General features: G+C 37.4%; 1 protein-coding gene across 1 annotated transcript in view; it reads right to left on the bottom strand.

The window, feature by feature from the left end:
• The window catches only part of ZNF260 (zinc finger protein 260), a 54,119-nt gene extending 39,595 nt beyond the window's left edge, over nt 1–14,524 (bottom strand). The window contains exons 1-3 of the mRNA XM_049622141.1: nt 6,049–14,524; nt 5,004–5,130; nt 148–1,539 (exon numbers count right to left, since the gene is read on the bottom strand). Of these exons, the coding sequence (XP_049478098.1) occupies nt 148–1,539; nt 5,004–5,130; nt 6,049–6,102 (1,573 nt within the window). The 5' untranslated portion in view covers nt 6,103–14,524. The remainder of the gene's footprint in view (nt 1–147; nt 1,540–5,003; nt 5,131–6,048) is intronic.
• Between the last annotated feature and the right edge of the window lie 5,300 nt (nt 14,525–19,824).

Raw genomic sequence — 19,824 nt, forward strand, 5'->3', positions numbered from 1 at the left:
AGAGCAACATAATCACCTTGATTACTTATTATAATGCATCAATTTTCCCAGTGAAACTCAGAAACCAAACTTTTGTACATGTCTTTCATTCAAAAGACTTCTTACCAGTATAATTTTTTTGATATCACGTAAGGTGCTTACCCACACTAAAGGCATTCCCGCATTCCTCACATTCATAGGGCTTCTTACCAGTATGAATTCTCTGATGTTTTGTAAAGGATGAACTATGTCTAAAGGCTTTCCCACATGCTTTGCATTCATAAGGTTTCTCTCCAGTGTGAATTCTCTGATGTTCAGTAAGGGCTGAACTATGTCTAAAAGCCTTCCCACATACCTTACATTCATAAGGTTTCTCACCACTGTGAATCCTCTGATGTTGAATAAGTGCTGACGTAAGTCTAAAGAACTTTCCACACTCTTTACATTCATAAGGTTTCTGACCACTGTGAATTCTCTGATGTCGAGTAAGTTCACTACCTACTCCAAAAGCTTTCCCACATTCCTTACATTTATAGGGTTTCTCACCAGTATGAATTCTCTGATGTCTAGTCAGGGATGAACTGTTTCTAAAGACTTTTCCACATGCCTTGCATTCATAGGGTTTCTTTCCAGTATGAATTCTCTGATGTCGAGCCAGTTCTCTACATACCCCAAAGGTTTTTCCACATTCTTTACATGCATAAGGTTTCTCACCTGTATGAATTCGCTGATGTTCAATAAGCTGTGAACTAATTCTAAAGACCTTCTCACATTGTATACATTTGTACGGTTTCTCACCAGTATGAATTCTCTGATGTTCAGTTAGCTGTGAATGGAATCTAAAGTCCTTGCCACATTCCATACATTTGTAAGGTTTCTCATCAGTATGGATTTTCTGGTGTCGAGCAAGTTGTGCATGCACTCTAAAGGATTTCCCACAGAAAGTGCATTCATAGGCTTTCTCACCATCATGAATTATTTTTAGTGGAGTTATTTCTTCAACTCTTCTAATGGTCCTTTTAAATTCCTTACATTTATAGCACTTCTGATCATCATGCATTTTCTGGTGTATACTAAGGTCTTCATAAAAACTAAATGGATTCCTATATTCCATATATTTACAAGGTTTTACACCGGTATGAATGTTCAGTTGTAGGGTATGTGGGTCATCTCCAAAGGTTTTCCAATATGCATTACACGGATATGTTTTCTCACCAGTATGTATTCTCTCATATTCATCAAAACTTAAGTCACAGCTAAGGACTTTCTCATATTCCTTATATTCATAGGGTTTCTTGCTTTCATGAATTCTCTGATGTGATATAAGAGATTTATGATGTTTATAATTTGGCACTTTTTCAGAGCTGATTTTCATTTGGCTGAAATATCCCACTTCAGGTCTTTGTACTTCAGTCTTGCTTTTGCTTTGCCAGTCATTTCTGAAAATGGAGCTCTCCAAACCAATGAATTTACCTTCTGTTACTTTCCACTGAAAACCATTATTTTCAATAATGTCCTTTCCATTAAATAAATACTTTGTGTCATACTTGGACTCCAAATCTGAAAGAGAGGGGAAAAGAATTTTTTTCATGTGGTATAAAAATGAAACATTTATACAATGCAGAGGAGAAAAATTGTAAATATAAACAATGCGAGTGAATGATTAAAGTATTGTAATGAAGTTTTAAGAAAGATCAGAGAATGATGAAAGCATAATATAAGATTGTGAGGTTTGTGATAAGGGAAACAGATTAAGTCAGTGTCTGACATGTAGGTGTTGATCATCATCTAGTAAGCTTGTCAAGTACTAATGTTCGGAAACAAGTCCAGATAAACTGACCAACATCAATAGATGTAGAACTAGTTATCATATAGAGATAATGCTGATGTGGATCATGATTTGATCGTCTATACACACTAATAATTTTGTATGTTTTTTTAAACAATAGAATCCAAATACTTTAGTGGATACCAAGGTGCTTGTAAGATCTCATTTTAATCCATTATCCCCTTTCACATAATCTTTTTTTCACCTCTTACAGCAAACCAAATTTACACCCACAGGATATTTCATTTCTCAAGAAATGCATTCTTTATACACCACCCACATTTCATTGTCTGGGTCTAAAAGTTTATATCCTCAGAAAGGATATACTGATTGTAAGTTCATATTTATGTTTCTGTTCTAATATCTGGTTGCTTGCCTTCACATTATTTTTTTCAATTCTGTATTCAGTAATTTTCTGTTACATTGTTTAACCTTAGTCCTTAAATTCCAAAAGGACAAATGTAGTCATTACGTGCCACTGAATAACAAACCCCAAGGACATACACATTGAAAATTACAGGGAAATAAAATCACTGGATGAAAGGAATCTAAATAAGACAAAAAGGAAATATTACAAATATTACAAATATCCACTGGGTAATACAGTGGATCATCAAAGTAATGGGGCACCTGGGTGGCTCAGTTGATTAAACATCTGACTGCAGCTCAGGTCATGATATCACAGTTTGTGAGTTCAGGCCCCACGTTGGGCTTTGTGCTGACAGCTCATAGCCTGGAGCCTGCTTCGGATTTTGTGTCTCCCTCTCTCTGCTCCTCCCCAACTTGTGCTGTCTCACTCAAAAATAAATAAACAAGCATTTAAAAAATAATAATTTTGTATGTATAAGAATAATGTAGTAGTTTTAGTATGTCTCCATGCCTTTTAACCCTCACATTGTACTGTAGTGATTTGTACACACACACAGACACACACACACACACACACAGTGTTTATGAATGTTTTCTAATTGACTCTACTTGCACTGTCTCCATCACTGCTGTTAATTCCCTGCTATGCAGAACGATGATATTCTTCATGTGTCAATAGAAATGAGGAATTTTATTTACTTTTCTTCATTAGCTTTTTCTAAATTTTTAAAATGTTTATCTTAGAGAGAGAGAGAGACAGAGCACGAGCAAGGGAGGGAGGGTAGAGAGAGAGAGAGGGAGACACAGAATCCGAAACAGGCTCTAAGCTCTGCATTGACAGCGCAGAGCCCGACATGGGGCTCAAACTCATGAACCGTGAGATCATGACCCGAGCTGAAGTTGGATGCCTAATAGACTGAGCCAACCAGGTGCCCCTTCGTTAGCTTTTTCATTATCACTCATCTATCCTACAGAAATCCTAATCTATATTTAAATGTTTTCCTTCATGCTCTTTCCCAGGTATTCCTTTCCATTTTCCTGTACTCAGAACCAACGATGTTATATTCTGCACAGCAGTATCAGAATATTTTTGATACTATAGTAGGTATATATCATACCATATAAGGCTTATACAATTCTGAAAAGGGGAATAAGCTAACAGAATGATGTGGAAAAGGTGGTACAGGTGGGCAAGAGTGGAAGGCACTTTGTAACAGAGGATCTGTTGGACATTGGCTGGAGACTGGCAATCAGATGAGAGGATAAACCTGAGGAAAATCCAAAGTGAATGATAAACATTACATAATACAGGGCAGAAATAATTTCCTGTGACTGAATTATGTTATATGTAACAAAGGTATAATAATACAGTCATTATTGGATTAGGATAGTAAAATCATAAATGAATGCCAGTATCAGTAAATCAAAAAGCCGTTCTACCTAGAAATGAAACGATGGGGCACCTGGGTGGCTCAGCTGGTTCAGTGTCTGACTTCATCTCAGGTCACGATCTCACAGTTTGTGAGTTCAAGCCCTGTGTCGGGCTCCATGCTGACAGCTCAGAGCCCACAGCCTGCTTTGGATTCTGTGTTTCCCTCTCTCTCTGCCCCTTCCCTGCTCACGCTCTCTCTCAAAAATAAAGAAACATTAAAAAATGAAAGAAAAGACCACCAAATGTGGAAATGTAATTGAAATTAAAACAATTTTCAGAGAATGATCACATTGAAAATGCAGTTGACCGGTGAAACCAGGGTTAGGGCCCCCGTGCCCTGCACAATCAAAAATCCTCATATAACTTTGACTCCTCCCAAACTTAACTATTAATAGCCTACTATTGACTGGAAGCCTTTCCAATAACAAATAGCTAACACATAGTTTATATATTGTATGTATTATATTCTGTATTCATAAAGAAAATGTTAAGAAAATCATAAGAGAAAATACATTTACAGTATTCTATTACCTTCATCAAAAAGTTCACACAGAAGTACACCAACATAGTTCAAACCTCTGTTGTTGAAGGGTCAACTCTATTACATATTAAAACCTATGGAGGTCGTTAGTCACACAAAAAGTAAGGATTTACCTGCTTTTGACACTAATAAGCTGTATAACCTTGGGATAACTGCCTAAATACTCTTTGTCTTATCAAAATAATACAAGTGCTATTCATGTCATCAGGTTATTTAGAAATTAAAAGAGCCCATATATTAAAATTCCTTAGAATAGGGCCTGGTACATGGCAAGAACTATGTAATCTGACAGGAAAACAAGTAGCTTTCTAAAACATTAAAAGATCCTTGCTATAATACTGACAATGTTAAATGCAAAGTTCTTCAACCACAAAACAGGTATAATATAATGCATATGGCAGGCAATGAACATAAATTCTGTTTATCCATCTAAGATATAAATTACACAGATTCTTCTAATAATTGTAATGACTCAGGACATGGTTTCTTAGCTGTTCTTCAAGAAGGTGTGATAATAACAAAGCATTTATAGCAATGCTGACTTTAATCACAGTACAATAGCTCTCTCAAAGGATATACTATATGTGTTCTAAAATTCAAAATAAACTCCCTGGGTATCAGGGAAAGTAGAAATATGAAGGGACTGAGAGAATACAAACATGAAGAATGATGGATGTGCTTCATGGAGGTGTCATCTCCAACACAATGTTCAACCCATGCCTTTGGAAACAAAGAGATGTACCCATTTTCTTTCAAAAGATAGTCTTGGGTTTACTGACAAGCAACTCTATGATAGAATAGAGCAGCTGATAGAATAGAGCATATTCTAAATTATATGAAGCAGATAAATTTACCCAGTGAGACCAAGTTGCTATAGTTCTCCATCATCACATCCCAATATAAGTCCCTCTGAGCTGAATCCAGATATTCCCATTCCTCTTGAGAGAAGCTGATGACCACATCCCTGAAAGTCACCAATTCCTGAAACAAAAAACCATATATAAATGAAATATTTTTGAGAAAAAGAATTGCATTATGGTAAGCCAGTTAGTAAACTAGTAGGCAAGGGTGGGTAGAATGTTATGGTATGGGAGTAAGGAAATTAGCGCTCCCAAACAGGACTATCTACATATCTTTAAAGAATCTATTTGACTCAGAGAATATCTTCCTGCATATTATGGAATTTCTTAATTCCATAAGCATGTTAAGCATGTCTGGAAATAAAATGAGCTGCATGAATTAATAAAGGTGAGTTTCTATATTGTTTCTCTGTAAAGGAAAAGTATCTAACTTAGAAAATGGGATGTGAACACTAATTTATAATTTCTTGCAGCCCTAAGTTCAACACTGTGTTAAGTATTATTTAACATGATATGATCAGAACTTTTGCTTCTAATGACAAACCATTTAATAAGTACTTTTTAGTGGCTACAGAATAGTCTTACTTGGTGAAAAAATATCAGGCTTAATTGTATTTAGACATTTACAGTGGATAAGGTGTTCTTCAATTCTGGGAGTCTACAATCATCTATGTATGATGGAGATCAGTGAAAATCAAATCCAGTCTACCTGGAAACTCCAGTCTCCAGAAGTACAGAATTTTCCCATATGTAATCAAATGGATACATCTGATCTTTATCCAAGAATATGAAAAAGTATGGTAAATTCCTCCATCTAGGTATTCCATTTCTACTCTATAGTTGCTGTTAACAAAAGACTTAACAAATAAGAATGTTGAGAATTATTTGGAGAATAGATAGGCACACGAGTTATACTGTTATGTTTGGTTCCAACTCTCACTAGAAAGTGAAAAACTATGGGAATGTGGGGCAGGCCCTATTTGGTACGAAGATTCAGAAAAAGGAAATGTTCACAAAGGAGACAGATTCAGCAACTTACATGGTCCATGCTTAGAACTGTAAGGAATTGGTCCGGGAATTCCATTTCTGCCATGACAGCATGAGGAGCTCCGATGACATGCTCCCTGTCAAAACTAATGAAAATTATATATAAAAATATATAGCAAATAAAGAAACATTTGTTCAGGAAAATCTACCAAAACTTATAAGCTGAGAGTCTGCAGTATCTGAACCAAACCTGCACCCTTCCTTGTTCATCACATCTTAGTGAGAAAGATACTCCATTCCAAATTGGTACAATCAAGGACACAGGCTTCCTCACCAATTGTCAACCTGTGTTCCCAGTCAGGTGGCTGTCTTCCTGGGAAGAGCAGGATACCAACGTTTCTCATCCTGCCCTCAGCTACCCAATGCTCAGGGAAATGCAGCTAAGGGACATAGATTTTCTTCTGTTTGCTTCCAAACACAAAATGTAATATGTACCTTGGGTGTGGCCCTGGTGAGAATACTGGGGTTCCAGTTGTCTGTCTTGAATCTTGGGGTAGGATTTCCATGCCAACAGATCTTGGCAAACTGAAACCTCTGGCTGCTGCACTCACCCTCTCCCCACCTACAAAGCACCCAGCTCCTAAAAGCAGAAGTGTGACTCAGAGAGAAGCATGCCACTGTCCCTAACCCAAGAACAAGGTCTGTGGCTTGGTGATTTTGTCCAGAGGGAGAAGCTGGCCACAGACAAGAGAGTTCCATATGTGTCTCCATAGGAAATGACCTCATCTGTAACTGTAGAAAAGTTCAAGCCTAAGGACATTCTCAAAAACAGTGAGGTTTTACTAAAAGACTATTAGGAGAAGATTGAAAGATTCGCTGGAGATATATGAACTACAGGCTGGCTAGTTTCCCAGAAAGAATTAGACACTTACAGAGCTGTTCCTTTTGTCAGAACAAATCCCAGATACTGACTTGATTACATTGGTCTGTGAGGCAATATATACTTCACAGCATTGTTGAAAGCAGAAATCATGATTTCTGCAGCTTAACGGCTGGGAGATACTCAAAAGACAGACCTGTGGAAACCACTGTCATCCAAGGGTGACTGTGGTAATAATCAAGGCTGTACCCTAAAGGAGCAATATCACAGATTTTCAGTGTGGGCTGGGGAAGACAGATTGCACTTAAACTAGCTAGTCACTAAAGAAAACAAGCAAATAACAAGTCTGGTGGTGGGGAGCACTAGTAGGGGAAACAGACAAAAATACCAGATATGTTACAATTATCTAAAATTTCTACTTTCTATAAAGAAAAAGTCCAAAGTAATAGGAAAATGGCCCATCAACAAAACAGAAACTGCCTGCAAGAACACCAAATTTAACAAATACTTCAAAGTAGCCATAAATATATTCAGATAAACAAAAGAACCTATACTTACATAAAGGTATGGTCACAGTGTCACATCAATATCAATAAAGAAAAGCTATTTAATACCACATGGGAATCCTACACTTGAAAAGTATTGTAATATGAAATGAAAATTTCACTAGAGCAACTCAATATTAGATATAAACTGGCAGAAGAAAATACTGGCAAACTTAAATATTGTGCAATCTAACAGGAAAAACAAATGGAAAAGAGACTTAGAAAACCTGGATGCAAGCATACCTACATATATAATGGGTATATGAGAAGAGAGAAAAGGATCATTTTAACATTGTCCAATAACAATGAAAAGTTCTCAAAGTTACATTTTTTACATCCAGGAAGCTCAACACACCCAGCAGGATCAAGGCACAGAGATCTACAAATAGACACAACATGGTAAAAACGGTGAAATGTGAAAGAGAAATTTGGTGGTTGTTTTTTTGTTGTTTTGTTTTGTTTTTTAAGTCAGCTCTAGGCCCAATGTGGCATTTGAACTCATGACCCTGAGACAAGAGCCCCTCTTGATCTACCAACTAAGCCAGCCAGGTGCCCGCTGAAAGAGAAATATGAAAGCAGCAAGAAGAAAATGAGTTGTTACTTACAAGTGAGCTCCAGTAAGAATAATTAATGACCTCTCCTCAGAAATAACAGAGACCAGAATGTAAACCAAGACTCAAAAACTTCAACCAGGAATGCTATAATAAGCAAAACTATTTTTTGAAAGTGAAGATGAAATAGAAACTGGGAGAATTAATTGCTAGCAGACCTATCTTAATACTGAAAGGAGTTCTTCAAGCAGAAAGCAAATGATTCGAGGCAGTAATATATATCCACATGAAAAGATAAAGAGGGGTGACTGGGTGGCTCAGTGGGTTAAGTGTCCAGTTTCAGCTCAGGTCATGATCTCACAGTTTGGGAGTTTGAGCCTCGCATCAGGCTCAGCTCAGAGCCTGGAGCCAGCGTTAGATTCTGTGTCTCCCCTTTCTCTGCCCATCCCCAGCTCATGCTCCCTCTCTCCTCTCTCTCTCAAAAATAAATGAACATTTAAAAACAAAATTTTTTTAAAAAGAAAAGATAAAGAGCACCAGGAAAGGTAATTATTTGATAATCAAAGACAGTATACATGTATATTTTTTCTCTCTTAGTTAACTGATTTAAATATCAACTATATGAAATAACATGTTTTATTAGGCCTACAATATATAAAAGTATAATTGGGGAGGGGCCAAGATGGCAGAACAACATGGAAGTTTTTTTTGCATTTCGTATCCATGAAATACAGCCATATCAACACTAAACCATCTTGCACACGTAAAAACTGATTGGAGAAGTAACACAACAATCTACACAACCTGAGCCAGAGAACAACCACATTCACTGGTGCTGGAACAAGGACGTTAAGGGTGAAGCCTGGTGCCAGATGTGTGTTGTGATTTTCCATATCCCTGAAATGCTGCTACAAGATCATGTGAACTTTTTCTGGGATGGGCTGGCACCCAGCCACAGTCTCTGGGCATCAGCAGCAGCATGGTCCCACAAACGTTCCCGGGTGCGACTGGCACCTGGCCATTACTTGGTGAGACCCTCCCCCAGGTCTGTGCAGGTCAAAGCCACAGTCTCTCAGAAGTGAGGGGAAACACAGCCACAACTGAGAAAAAAACGCAGAAGGGGAGGTACAGCCTGGCAATCTGACAGCTTGGTCATGGACAATGTAAAACTAGGGAGTGGATGGAAGCTGAAGACAAAGGACGGGTGCACAATTGCTGATCGGGGAGAACAGAGTTCCGATACTAGAGAGTGGGTATCTGGGTGGTGCCATCTTCACCTCTCCTGCGCATGTGCATACACACCTCTAAGTGCCAAAACAATCCACCCCAGTAAGCTAAGCAGTGCCATCTAGTGGAGAACGGAGCCATTACACTAAGCCCTGCCCAACTGGACCAACCTGGCTCTTAAGGAACACCACAAGTCTCTCCGCCTGCTCAGTTTACAGACTATAAAGTGCTTCATAGTTTGACTTCTAGGGGAAAATGATGTAATTTCAATCGTATTTCAGTCTGTTCGCTGGTCCATCTATTCAACTTTTTTTTCTTTTTGTGAATACAGAAAGAAATTTATTTTTATTGTCAATTTTTAACATTTTTCTTTATTTTTTTCTACTATATTTACTTTTGTAAACTTTTAAAATTTTATTTTACTTCTATCATTTCATTTTATTATATTTCATTGTATTCATTTTTCAAATTTTCAAACATTTTCCTTTTACTTTTTCTTTTTTTTCGTCTTTCCCTTCTTTCTCTAATCTGTCAAGCACCTTTCAACAAGCAGACCAAAATAGACCTAAGATCATAGCATAATTTATTTGATTTTTTGTGTGTTGCTTTTAATATTTTTATTTTAATATTTTCCCCCTTATTCTGTTTCTTCCTTCAAAATGATGAAATGCAGGAATTCACCCCAAAAGAAACAGCAGGAAGAAATAACAGCCAGGGACTTAACACAGATACAAGGAAGATGTCTGAACCAGAATTTAGAATCGCGATAATAAGAATACTAGCTGGGGTTGAAAATAGATTAGAATCCCTTTCTGCAGAGATAAAAGAAATAAAAGCTAGTCAGGACGAAATAAAAAATGTTATAACTGAGCTGCAATCTCGAATGGATGCCACAATGGCAAGGATGGATGAGGCAGAGCAGCAAATCGGCAATATAGAGGACGAACTTATGGAGACTAATGAAGCAGAAAAAAAGAGGGAGACTAAGGCAAAAGAGCACAATTTAAGAATTAGAGAAATCAATGACTCATTAAAAAGGAACAACATCAGAGTCATAGGAGTCCCAGAAGATGAAGAGAGAAAAAGGGGGTAGAAGGGTTATGTGAGCAAATCCTAGCGGAAAACTTTCCCAACCTGGGGAAAGACACAGATACCAAAATCCAGGGAGCACAGAGGACTCCCATTTGATTCAACAAAAACCGACTGTCAACAAGGCATATCATAGTCAAATTCACAAAATACTCAGGCAGGAAAGAATCATGAAAGCAGCAAGGGAAAAAAGTCCTCAACTTACAAGGAAAGGGAAGACAGATCAGGTTTGTAGCAGACCTATCCACAGTAACTTCACAGACCAGAAAGGAGTGGCAGGATATATTCAATGTGCTGAATCATAAAATATGCAGCCAAGAATTCTTAATCCACCAAGGCTGTCATTCAAAACAGAAGGAGAGATAAAAAGTTTCCCAAACAAAAATTAAGAGTTCATGACTACTAAACCAACCCTGTAAGAAATTTTAAGGGATACTGAGGGAAGACAAGACAAAAAAACAAAAACAAAACAAAACACCAAAAGCAACAAAGACTAGAAAGGACCAGAGAACACCACCAGAAACTCCAACTCTACAGGCAACATAATGGCAATAAACTCATATCTTTCAGTACTCAACTCATCAATGGACTAAGTGCTCCAATCAAAAGACATAGGGTAACAGAATAGATAAGAAAACAAGATCCATCTATATGCTGTTTACGAGAGACCCACTCTAGACCTAAAGACACCTGCAAATTGAAAGTAAGGGGATGGAGAACCATCTATCATCCTAATGGTCGCCAAAAGAAAGCCGGAGTAGCTATACTTACATCAGACAATCTACACTTTAAAATAAAGACTAAAACAAGAGATGAAGAAGGGCATTATATAATTAAGGGGTCTATACACCAAGACCTAACACTTGTAAACGTTTATGCTCCAAATGTGGGAGCACCCAAATATATAAATCAATCACAAACATAAACTCCTTGATAATACCATAATAGTAGGGGACTTGCAACATCCCACTTACAACAATGGACAGATCATCTAAACAGAAAATCAACAAGGAAACAATGGCTTTGAATGACACACTGGACCAGATAGACTTAAGAGATAGATTCAGAGCATTTCATCCTAAAGCACAGGAACACACATTCTTCTCCAGTGCACATGGAACGTTCTCCAGAATAGATCACATACTGGGACACAAATCAGCCTCAAAAAGTACAAAAAGATCAAGATCATACTGTGCATATTTTCAGACCACAATGCTATGAAACTCGAAATCAACCACAAGAAAAACTTTGGAAAGATAACAAATACTTGGAGACTAAAGAACATCCTACTAAAGAATGAATGGGCTAACTAAGAAGTTAAAGAGGAAATTAAAAAGTACATGGAAGCCAATGAAAATGATAACACAACAGCCCAAAACCAGGTGACACAGCAAAGGTGGTCATAAGAGGAAAGTATATAGCAATCCAGGCCTTCCTAAAGAAGGAAGAAAGATCTCAGATACACAACCTAACTTTACACCTTAAAGAGCTGGAAAAAGAATAGCAAATAAAACCCAAAACCAGCAGAAGACAGGAACTAATAAAGATTAGAGCAGAACTCAATGCTATCAAAACCAAAAAACAGAAGAACAGATCAATGAAACCAGAAACTGGTTCTTTGAAAGAATTAACAAAAATTGATAAACCCCTAGCCAGTATGATCAAAAAGAAAAAGGAAAGGACCCAAATAAATAAAATCAAGAATGAAAGAGGAGAGATCACAACCAACGCAGCAGAAATAAAAACAATAATAAGAGAATATTATGAGCAATTATACACCAGTAAAATGGGCAATCCGGAAGAAATGGACAAACACCTAGAAACATATAAACTACCAAAACTGAAACAGGAAGACATAGAAAATTTGAACAGACCCATAACCCATAACCAGAAATCGACTTAGTAATCAAAAATCTCCCAAAACCAAGAGTCCAGGGCCAGATGGCTTTCCAGGGTAATTTTACCAAACATTTAAGGAAGAGTTAACACCTATTCTCTTGAAGCTGTTCCAAAAAATAGAAATGGAAGGAAAACTTCCAAATTTGCCAGTGCTGAATCCAGCATTACCTTGATTCCAAAACCAGACAAAACCCCACTAAAAGGAGAACTATAGACCAATTTCCCTAATGAACATGGGTGCAAAAATCCTCAACAAGATATTAGCCAACCAGATCCAACAATACATTAAAAAAAATTATTCACCGTGACCAAGTGGGATTTATACCTGGGATGCAGGGCTGGTTCAATATCCGCAAAACAATTAACATGATTCATCACATCACTAAAAGAAAGGACAACAACCATATGATCCTCTCAATAGATGCAGAGAAAGCATTTGACAAAATACAGCATCCTTTCTTGATAAAAACCCTCAAGAAAGTAGGGATAGAAGGATCATACTTCGAGGTCATAAAAGCCATATATGAAAGACCCAACACTGATATCACCCTCATTGGGGAAAAACTGAGAGCTTTCCTCCTAAGGTCAGTAACAAGACAGGGATGTCCACTCTCGCCATTATTCAACATAGTATTGGAAGTCTTAGCTTAAGCACTCAGACAACACAAGGAAATAAAAGGCATCCAAATTGGCCAGGAGGAGGTCAAACTTTCACTCTTTGCAGATGACATGATACTGTATATGGAAAACCCTAAAGATTCCACAAAAAAAAATGCTAGAACTGATTCATGAAGTCAGCAGAGTTGCAGGATATAAAATCAATGTACAGAAATCAGTTACATTCCTATACACCAATAATGAAGCAAACGAAACAGAAATCAAGGAATCAATCCCATTTACAGTTGCACCAAAAGCCATAAAATACCTAGGAATAAATCTAACCAAAGAGGTGAAAAATCTATATGCTGAAAACTATAGAAAGCTTATGACAGAAATTGAAGAAGACACAAAAAAATGGAAAAAGATTCCATGCTCCTGGATAGGAAGAACAAATATTGTTAAAATGTCAATACTACCCAAAGCAATCTACATACATATTCAATGCAATCTCTATCGAAATAACATCAGCATTCTTCACCGAGCTAGAACAAACAATCCTAAAATTTGTATAGAAACAGAAAAGGTCCCAAATAGCCAAAGCAATCTTGAAAAAGAAAGCCAAAGCAGGAGGCGTCACAATCCCGGACTTCAAACTGTATTACAAAGCTGTAATCATCAAGACAGTATGATACTGGCACAAGAACTGACACTCAGATCAATGGAACAGAATAGAGAACCCAGAAATGGACCTACAAACATATGGCCAACTAATCTTTGACAAAGCAGGAAAGAATATCCACTGGAATAAAGACACTCTCTTCAGCAAGTGGTGCTGGGAAAACTGGACAGCGACATGCAGAAGAATTAACCTGGACCACTTTCTTACACCATACACAAAAATAAACTCAAAATGGATGAAAGACCTAAATGTAAGACAGGAAGCCATCAAAATCCTCAAGGAGAAATCAGGCAAAAACCTCTTTGACCTTGGCCGCAGCAACTTTTGACTCAACATGTCTCTGGAGGCAAGGGAAACAAAAGCAAAAATGAACTACTGGGACCTCATCAAAATAAAAAGCTTCTGCACAGGGAAGGAAACTGTCAGCAAAACTAAAAGGTAACCAACGGAATGGGAGAAGATATTTGCAAATGACATATCAGATAAAGGGTTAGTATCCAAAATCTTTAAAGAACCTACCAAACTCAATACCCAAAACACAAATAATCCAGTGAAGAAATGGGCAAAAGACACGTATAGACACTTCTCCAAAGAAGACATCCAGATGGCTGATCAACACGTGAAAAAATGCTCAACATCATTCATCATCAGGGAAATACAAATCAGAACCACAATGAGATACCACCTGTCAGAATGGCTAATATTAACAACTCAGGCAACAGCAGATGTTGGTGAGGATGTGGAGAAAGAATATCTCTCTTTTGCACCGCTGGTGGGAATGCAAGCTGGTGCAGCCACTCTGGAAAACAATATGGAGTTTCCTCAAAAAATTAAACATAGAACTACCGTATGACCCAGCAATTACACTACTAGGTATTTATCCAAGGGATACAGTTGTGCTGTTTTGAAGGGGCAGAGGCACCCCCATGTTTATAGCAGCACTTTCAACAATAGCCAAAGTACGGAAAGAACCCAAATGCCCATCGATGGATGAATGGATAAGGAAGATTTGGTATGTGTATATATATGTGTGTATATACACACATATACATATACGTATATATGTGTGTGTGTATATATGTATATACACACACATACATGTATATATATACACACATACATACACGTATATACATATATGTACATACATATATATACATATATAATGGAGTATTACTCGGCAATCAAAAAGAATGAAATCTTGCCTTTTGCAACTACATGGATGGAACTGGAGGGCATTATGCTAAGTGAAATTAGTCAGAGAAAGACAAAAATCATATGACTTCACTCATATGAGGACTTTAAGGTACAAAACAGATAAACATAAGGGAAGGGAGCAAAAATAATATAAAAGCAGGGAGGGGGGAAAAACCATAAGAGACTCTTAAATATGGAGAACAAACAGAGGGTTATTGGAGGGGTTTTGGGAGGGGGGATGGGCTAAATGGGTAAGGGGCATTAAGGAATCTACTCCTGAAATCATTGTTGCATTATCTGCTAACTAATTTGGATGTAAATTAAAAATAAATAAGAAAGGAAAAAATAAAAATAAAAGTATAATTTGTACTTCTATAACACAAAGGAGGTGGGTAGCAAAGCTATACTGGGTAAGTAACTGAATACAGATGGTACTTTGAATCCACAGCATCAAATGTAGAAAATCAAAAACAATAAGGGGCACCTGGCTGGCTGAGCTGGCAGAGCATGTGACTCTTGAGCTTGGGATCATGAGTTCAAGCCCCCCATTGGGTGCAGAGGTTACTTAAAAAAAAAAAAGATAAATAAAATTAATATAACAAATGCTATATATGTATATAAGATTTCTTTTGTTCTGCTTTTTAAAAGACAACATTTCTATATCTCATTGGAATTTAGTATATACTGGAAGCTGTACACTGGAAGCTGTACACATTATATACTGGAAGCTCTGGATCAACCATTAAAAATATTTGCAAATCGGGGCGCCTGGGTGGCGCAGTCGGTTAAGCGTCCGACTTCAGCCAGGTCACGATCTCGCGGTCCGTGAGTTCGAGCCCCGCGTCAGGCTCTGGGCTGATGGCTCAGAGCCTGGAGCCTGTTTCCGATTCTGTGTCTCCCTCTCTCTCTGCCCCTCCCCTGTTCATGCTCTGTCTCTCTCTGTCCCAAAAATAAATTAAAAAAAAAAAAAATTTGCAAATCATTTATCTCATAAGGGGTTAAATACCCAAAATATATAAAGGATTCCTACAACTCAGTATAAAAAAATACACAATCCAATTAAAATACGGGCAGAGGATCTGAATACATATTTTCTCCCAAAATACAAGAGGCAAACAAATAAATGAAATGGTGCTCCATATCATTAATCATCAGAGAAATGCAAATCAAAACCACAATGAGATACTGATTTACACCTGTTAGAATGGCTATTATCAAAAAGAAAAGGAGTAACAAGTGTTGGAAAGTTGTGGAGGAAAGGGAAACCTACACTATTGAGAATGTAAATGGGTGCAGCAGTTATGGAAAACACTATGGAGGTTCCTTAATAAAGTAAACATAGAACTATTGTATGATCTAGCAATTCCACCTCTGGATATTTATCTGAAGGAAATGAAATCTCTCAAAAAGATTTCTGCACACTCTAGGTTCACTGCAACATTATTTACAATACACAAGGCATGGAAACAACTAAATGTTCATTGATGGGTGGAATGTTAGAGAAAATTTGGTGTGTATACACAATGGAATGTTATTTTGCCATAAAAAACTAAGGAAATCCTGCCATTTGCAACTACATGAATTGACCTTGAGAGGATTATGCTAGGGGAAGTCAGTCAGAGAAAGACAAATACTGAATGATCTCACTTATATCTGGAATTAGATTTAAAAACAAAATACCTCACAAATACAACACATTGGTAGCTTCCATCGGTGTGGGGGTAAGTGGAAGAGTGGGTGGGCGAAATGGGTGAAAGTGGTCAAGGAAGGTACAAATTCCCAGTTATAAAGTAAGTCAAGGGGATATTAATGTACAGCATAGTAATTATACTTAATGATGCAGCGTATGTTTGAAAGTGGCTAAGATGTTAAATCTTAAAAGTTCTCATCAGAAGGAAAAAAGTTAACAGAAGAAGGTGATGGATGTTAACTAAATTTATTTCAGTAATCATTTTGTAATATATACATATATTAAATCATGTATACCAGAAGTAATTGTATGTCAATTATATCTCAATAAAACTAAGTGAATTAAGAACAGTGGTGAAGGCAACTAAAAGGCAAAAATATATAACCCAATAGAATTGCATTTTTTTGTTTGTTGTTCCTCCTTTTTTGTAATACGTTTAAAGACCTGCATAAAACATAATTATAAACCTATTTAAAGGGTACACTGTATAAAGATATAATCTAGGACAAAAGCAACTTTAAAAGGGAGAACTTGAGCAGTTACAGGGGCAAAGTTTTTCTATTAAAGCTAAATAGGCGTACAGTGAAGGTTTGACTCAGCGGGTCTGAAATGTTTAAAGCTTTGCCTATTCCAAACAAAAGTGAAGGTCCTTTACTAGCTCCTGGTAGATTACCTGGCATGTAATGATTTTAATCTGTATGCTGTCATTGGCGGGGGGGGGGTGGGTGGGGGGGGGGGGAGGGGCCAAAAACTGAGTACAACAGTTTTTCTGACTTTTTAAAAAAAGGTTTGTTTATTGGGCACCTGGGTGGCTCAGCTGGTTAAGTGTCCAACTTCAGCTCTAGTCATGATCTCACAGCTCATGAGTTTGAGCCCCACATCAGTCTCTCTATTGTCAGCACAGAGCCTTTGTGGTATCTTCTGTCTCCCTCTCTTTCTGCCCCTCCCTGCTCATGCACTCACTCTCTCTCTCTCAAAAATAAACCTTTTTAAAAAGAAAAAACTCATGCAAAAAAATGTTTATTTTGAGAGAGAAAGAGAAATTGGGGGGGGGGGGGAGGTGGGCCGAGAAAGGGAGAGAATCCCAAGCAGGCTCCATGCTTTTAGCGCAGAGCCCCCTGAAGGGCTCTATCCCACAAATCATGAGATCATGACCTGAGCTGACATCAAGAATTGGGACATTTAACTGAGCCACCCAGATGCCCCAAATTTTTTTTTTACTTTTGTGAGTCCTTCTAGAAAATCACTGAACCGGAGAGTGATTTTGGGACCCCTGAATAAAGTTAGTTTTATTTCAAACTAGTTCATCACAAATGCAAATTTTTAATTGAAATCTACAGGATAAATGCTAATAAAATGATTAAATTGTATAATGAATAGGACATATAAAAGGAGTCAAATGGTAAACTACAAAAAAAAGTCAGTGGAACAGAAAGGAAGTCATTAATTAGGGACAGAAAAGCACAGAAGAGGGGCACCTGGATGGCTCAGTCAGTTAAGCATCCAATTTCAGCTCAGGTCATGATCTCACAGCCCATGGGTTCGAGCCCCACATTGGGCTCTGCTGACAGCTGAGAGCCTGGAGCCTGCTTTGGATTCTGTGTCTCCCTCTCTCTCTGTCCCTCCCTCGCTCTCTCTCTCTCTCAAAAATAAATAAACATTAGAAAAATTAAAAAAAAAAACATAGAAGACACAGTATATATAGAAAACAAGTAGAAAAGTCCTCCTCAGTTATTACTTTACATGCAAATGTATTAGAATCTTCAACTAAAATGCAGAGATTGGCAGAATGGCTAGAAAATACAGTGCAACTGTAGTCAGTCTACAACAAACTGATGACAAATCCAAACATATAAATAGGCTGAAAATAGGATATAAAAATGTGTTGCATACCAGTAGTCCTCAAAGAGTTGGAAGCCTACATGAGACCAAATAGGCTTAAAAGAGACAAGAGACAAAGGAACATCTTCTATGTCGATAAAAGGGGTCAGCCCACCAAGAAAATACAACTACTATGAATATATATGCCTTAAAGCCCAAAATATATGAAGCAACAATTGACAGGATTGAGGGGAGGAATAGAAAGTTCTACAATATAGTTTGAGACTTTAATAAACCAACTCCAATAATGGATAGAAAGACTAGGCAAAAGATAATTTGGAAATAGGAGAGTACAGCAACACTATAAATCAATTGGATATCCCAGACATACACCAAAAACAACACCAAATACCAGAATACATATTCTCAAGTACAAATGAAAAATGGTCTAGAATAGATGTTAGGCCATAAAAGAAAACACAACACAATGGAATATTAGCCATCAAAAGGAAACAATTACTGATACCTGTTACATCATGTGAAATTTGAAAACATGCTAACTGGAAGAGGCCAGACACAAATGCCTTTCAATTATTCTATTGTTGTCCCATTTATATGAATATTAATCCATTTATTTGAAATACCTAAAATAGATAAAACTTTAGATTTTGAAAAATTCGTTGTTGCAAGGGGTTGAGGGAGAGGCAGTGAAGAGTGATTATTTACGGGGTACAGACTTCCCTTTCGGGATGATGAAAAATTCTGCAATTAGATGGTAAAGGTTGCACATTGTGGATTTACTTAATATCACTGAATTGTATACTGTAAGATGATTAAATAGCAAATCCTGTTATGTATATTTTCACAATTAACTGACAGAAATAGAGAAAGACAATTCAGCAAAAATGGCCACAGACGTCAATATCCCACGCTCATAATGGATAGAACAATTAGGAAAAAAGGTCAAGGAAACAAAAATCTATAACCAACACTATAAACCACTTAGACTTAACAGACATTTATAAAACACTTCACCCAACAATAGCAAAATATACATTCTTTTCAAATGCACATGGAATATTTTCCACAAGAAACTATATGCTAGGCTAGAACAGAAAACTTAATAAATTAAAAAAAAAACAATAAAAAACAGTTTGTCTATCCATAATGTAGTTAGAAATAAATAACGGAAAAATGGGAAACTCAAAAACATGGAATTTAAACAAAACACTCCTAGGGGCGCCTGGGTGGCTCAGTAGGTTAAGCGTCCGACTCAAGCTCAGGTCATGATCTCACTGTCTGTGAGTTCGAGCCTGGGCTCTGTGCTGACAGCTCAGAGCCTGGAGCCTGCTTCGGATTCTGTGTCTCCCTCTCTCTCTGCCCCTCCCCCATCATGCTCTGTCTCTGTCTCTGAAAAATGGATAAAGCTTAAAAAAATTTTTTTAAACAAAATACTCCTAAATAATCAATATATTAAAAATGAAAAAGGAAGGGCACCTGGGTGTCTCAGTCAGTTGGGCGTCCAACTTCAGTTCGGATCATGATCTCACAGTCCATGAGTTTGAACCCTGCATTGGGCCCTGTGCTGACAGCTCAGAGCCTGGAGCCTGCTTCAGATTCTGTGTGTGTGTCTCTCTCTCTGCCTCTCCC

Source organism: Panthera uncia (assembly GCF_023721935.1).
Source record: "Panthera uncia isolate 11264 chromosome E2 unlocalized genomic scaffold, Puncia_PCG_1.0 HiC_scaffold_19, whole genome shotgun sequence".
Classification (NCBI taxonomy): Eukaryota; Metazoa; Chordata; class Mammalia; order Carnivora; family Felidae; genus Panthera; species Panthera uncia.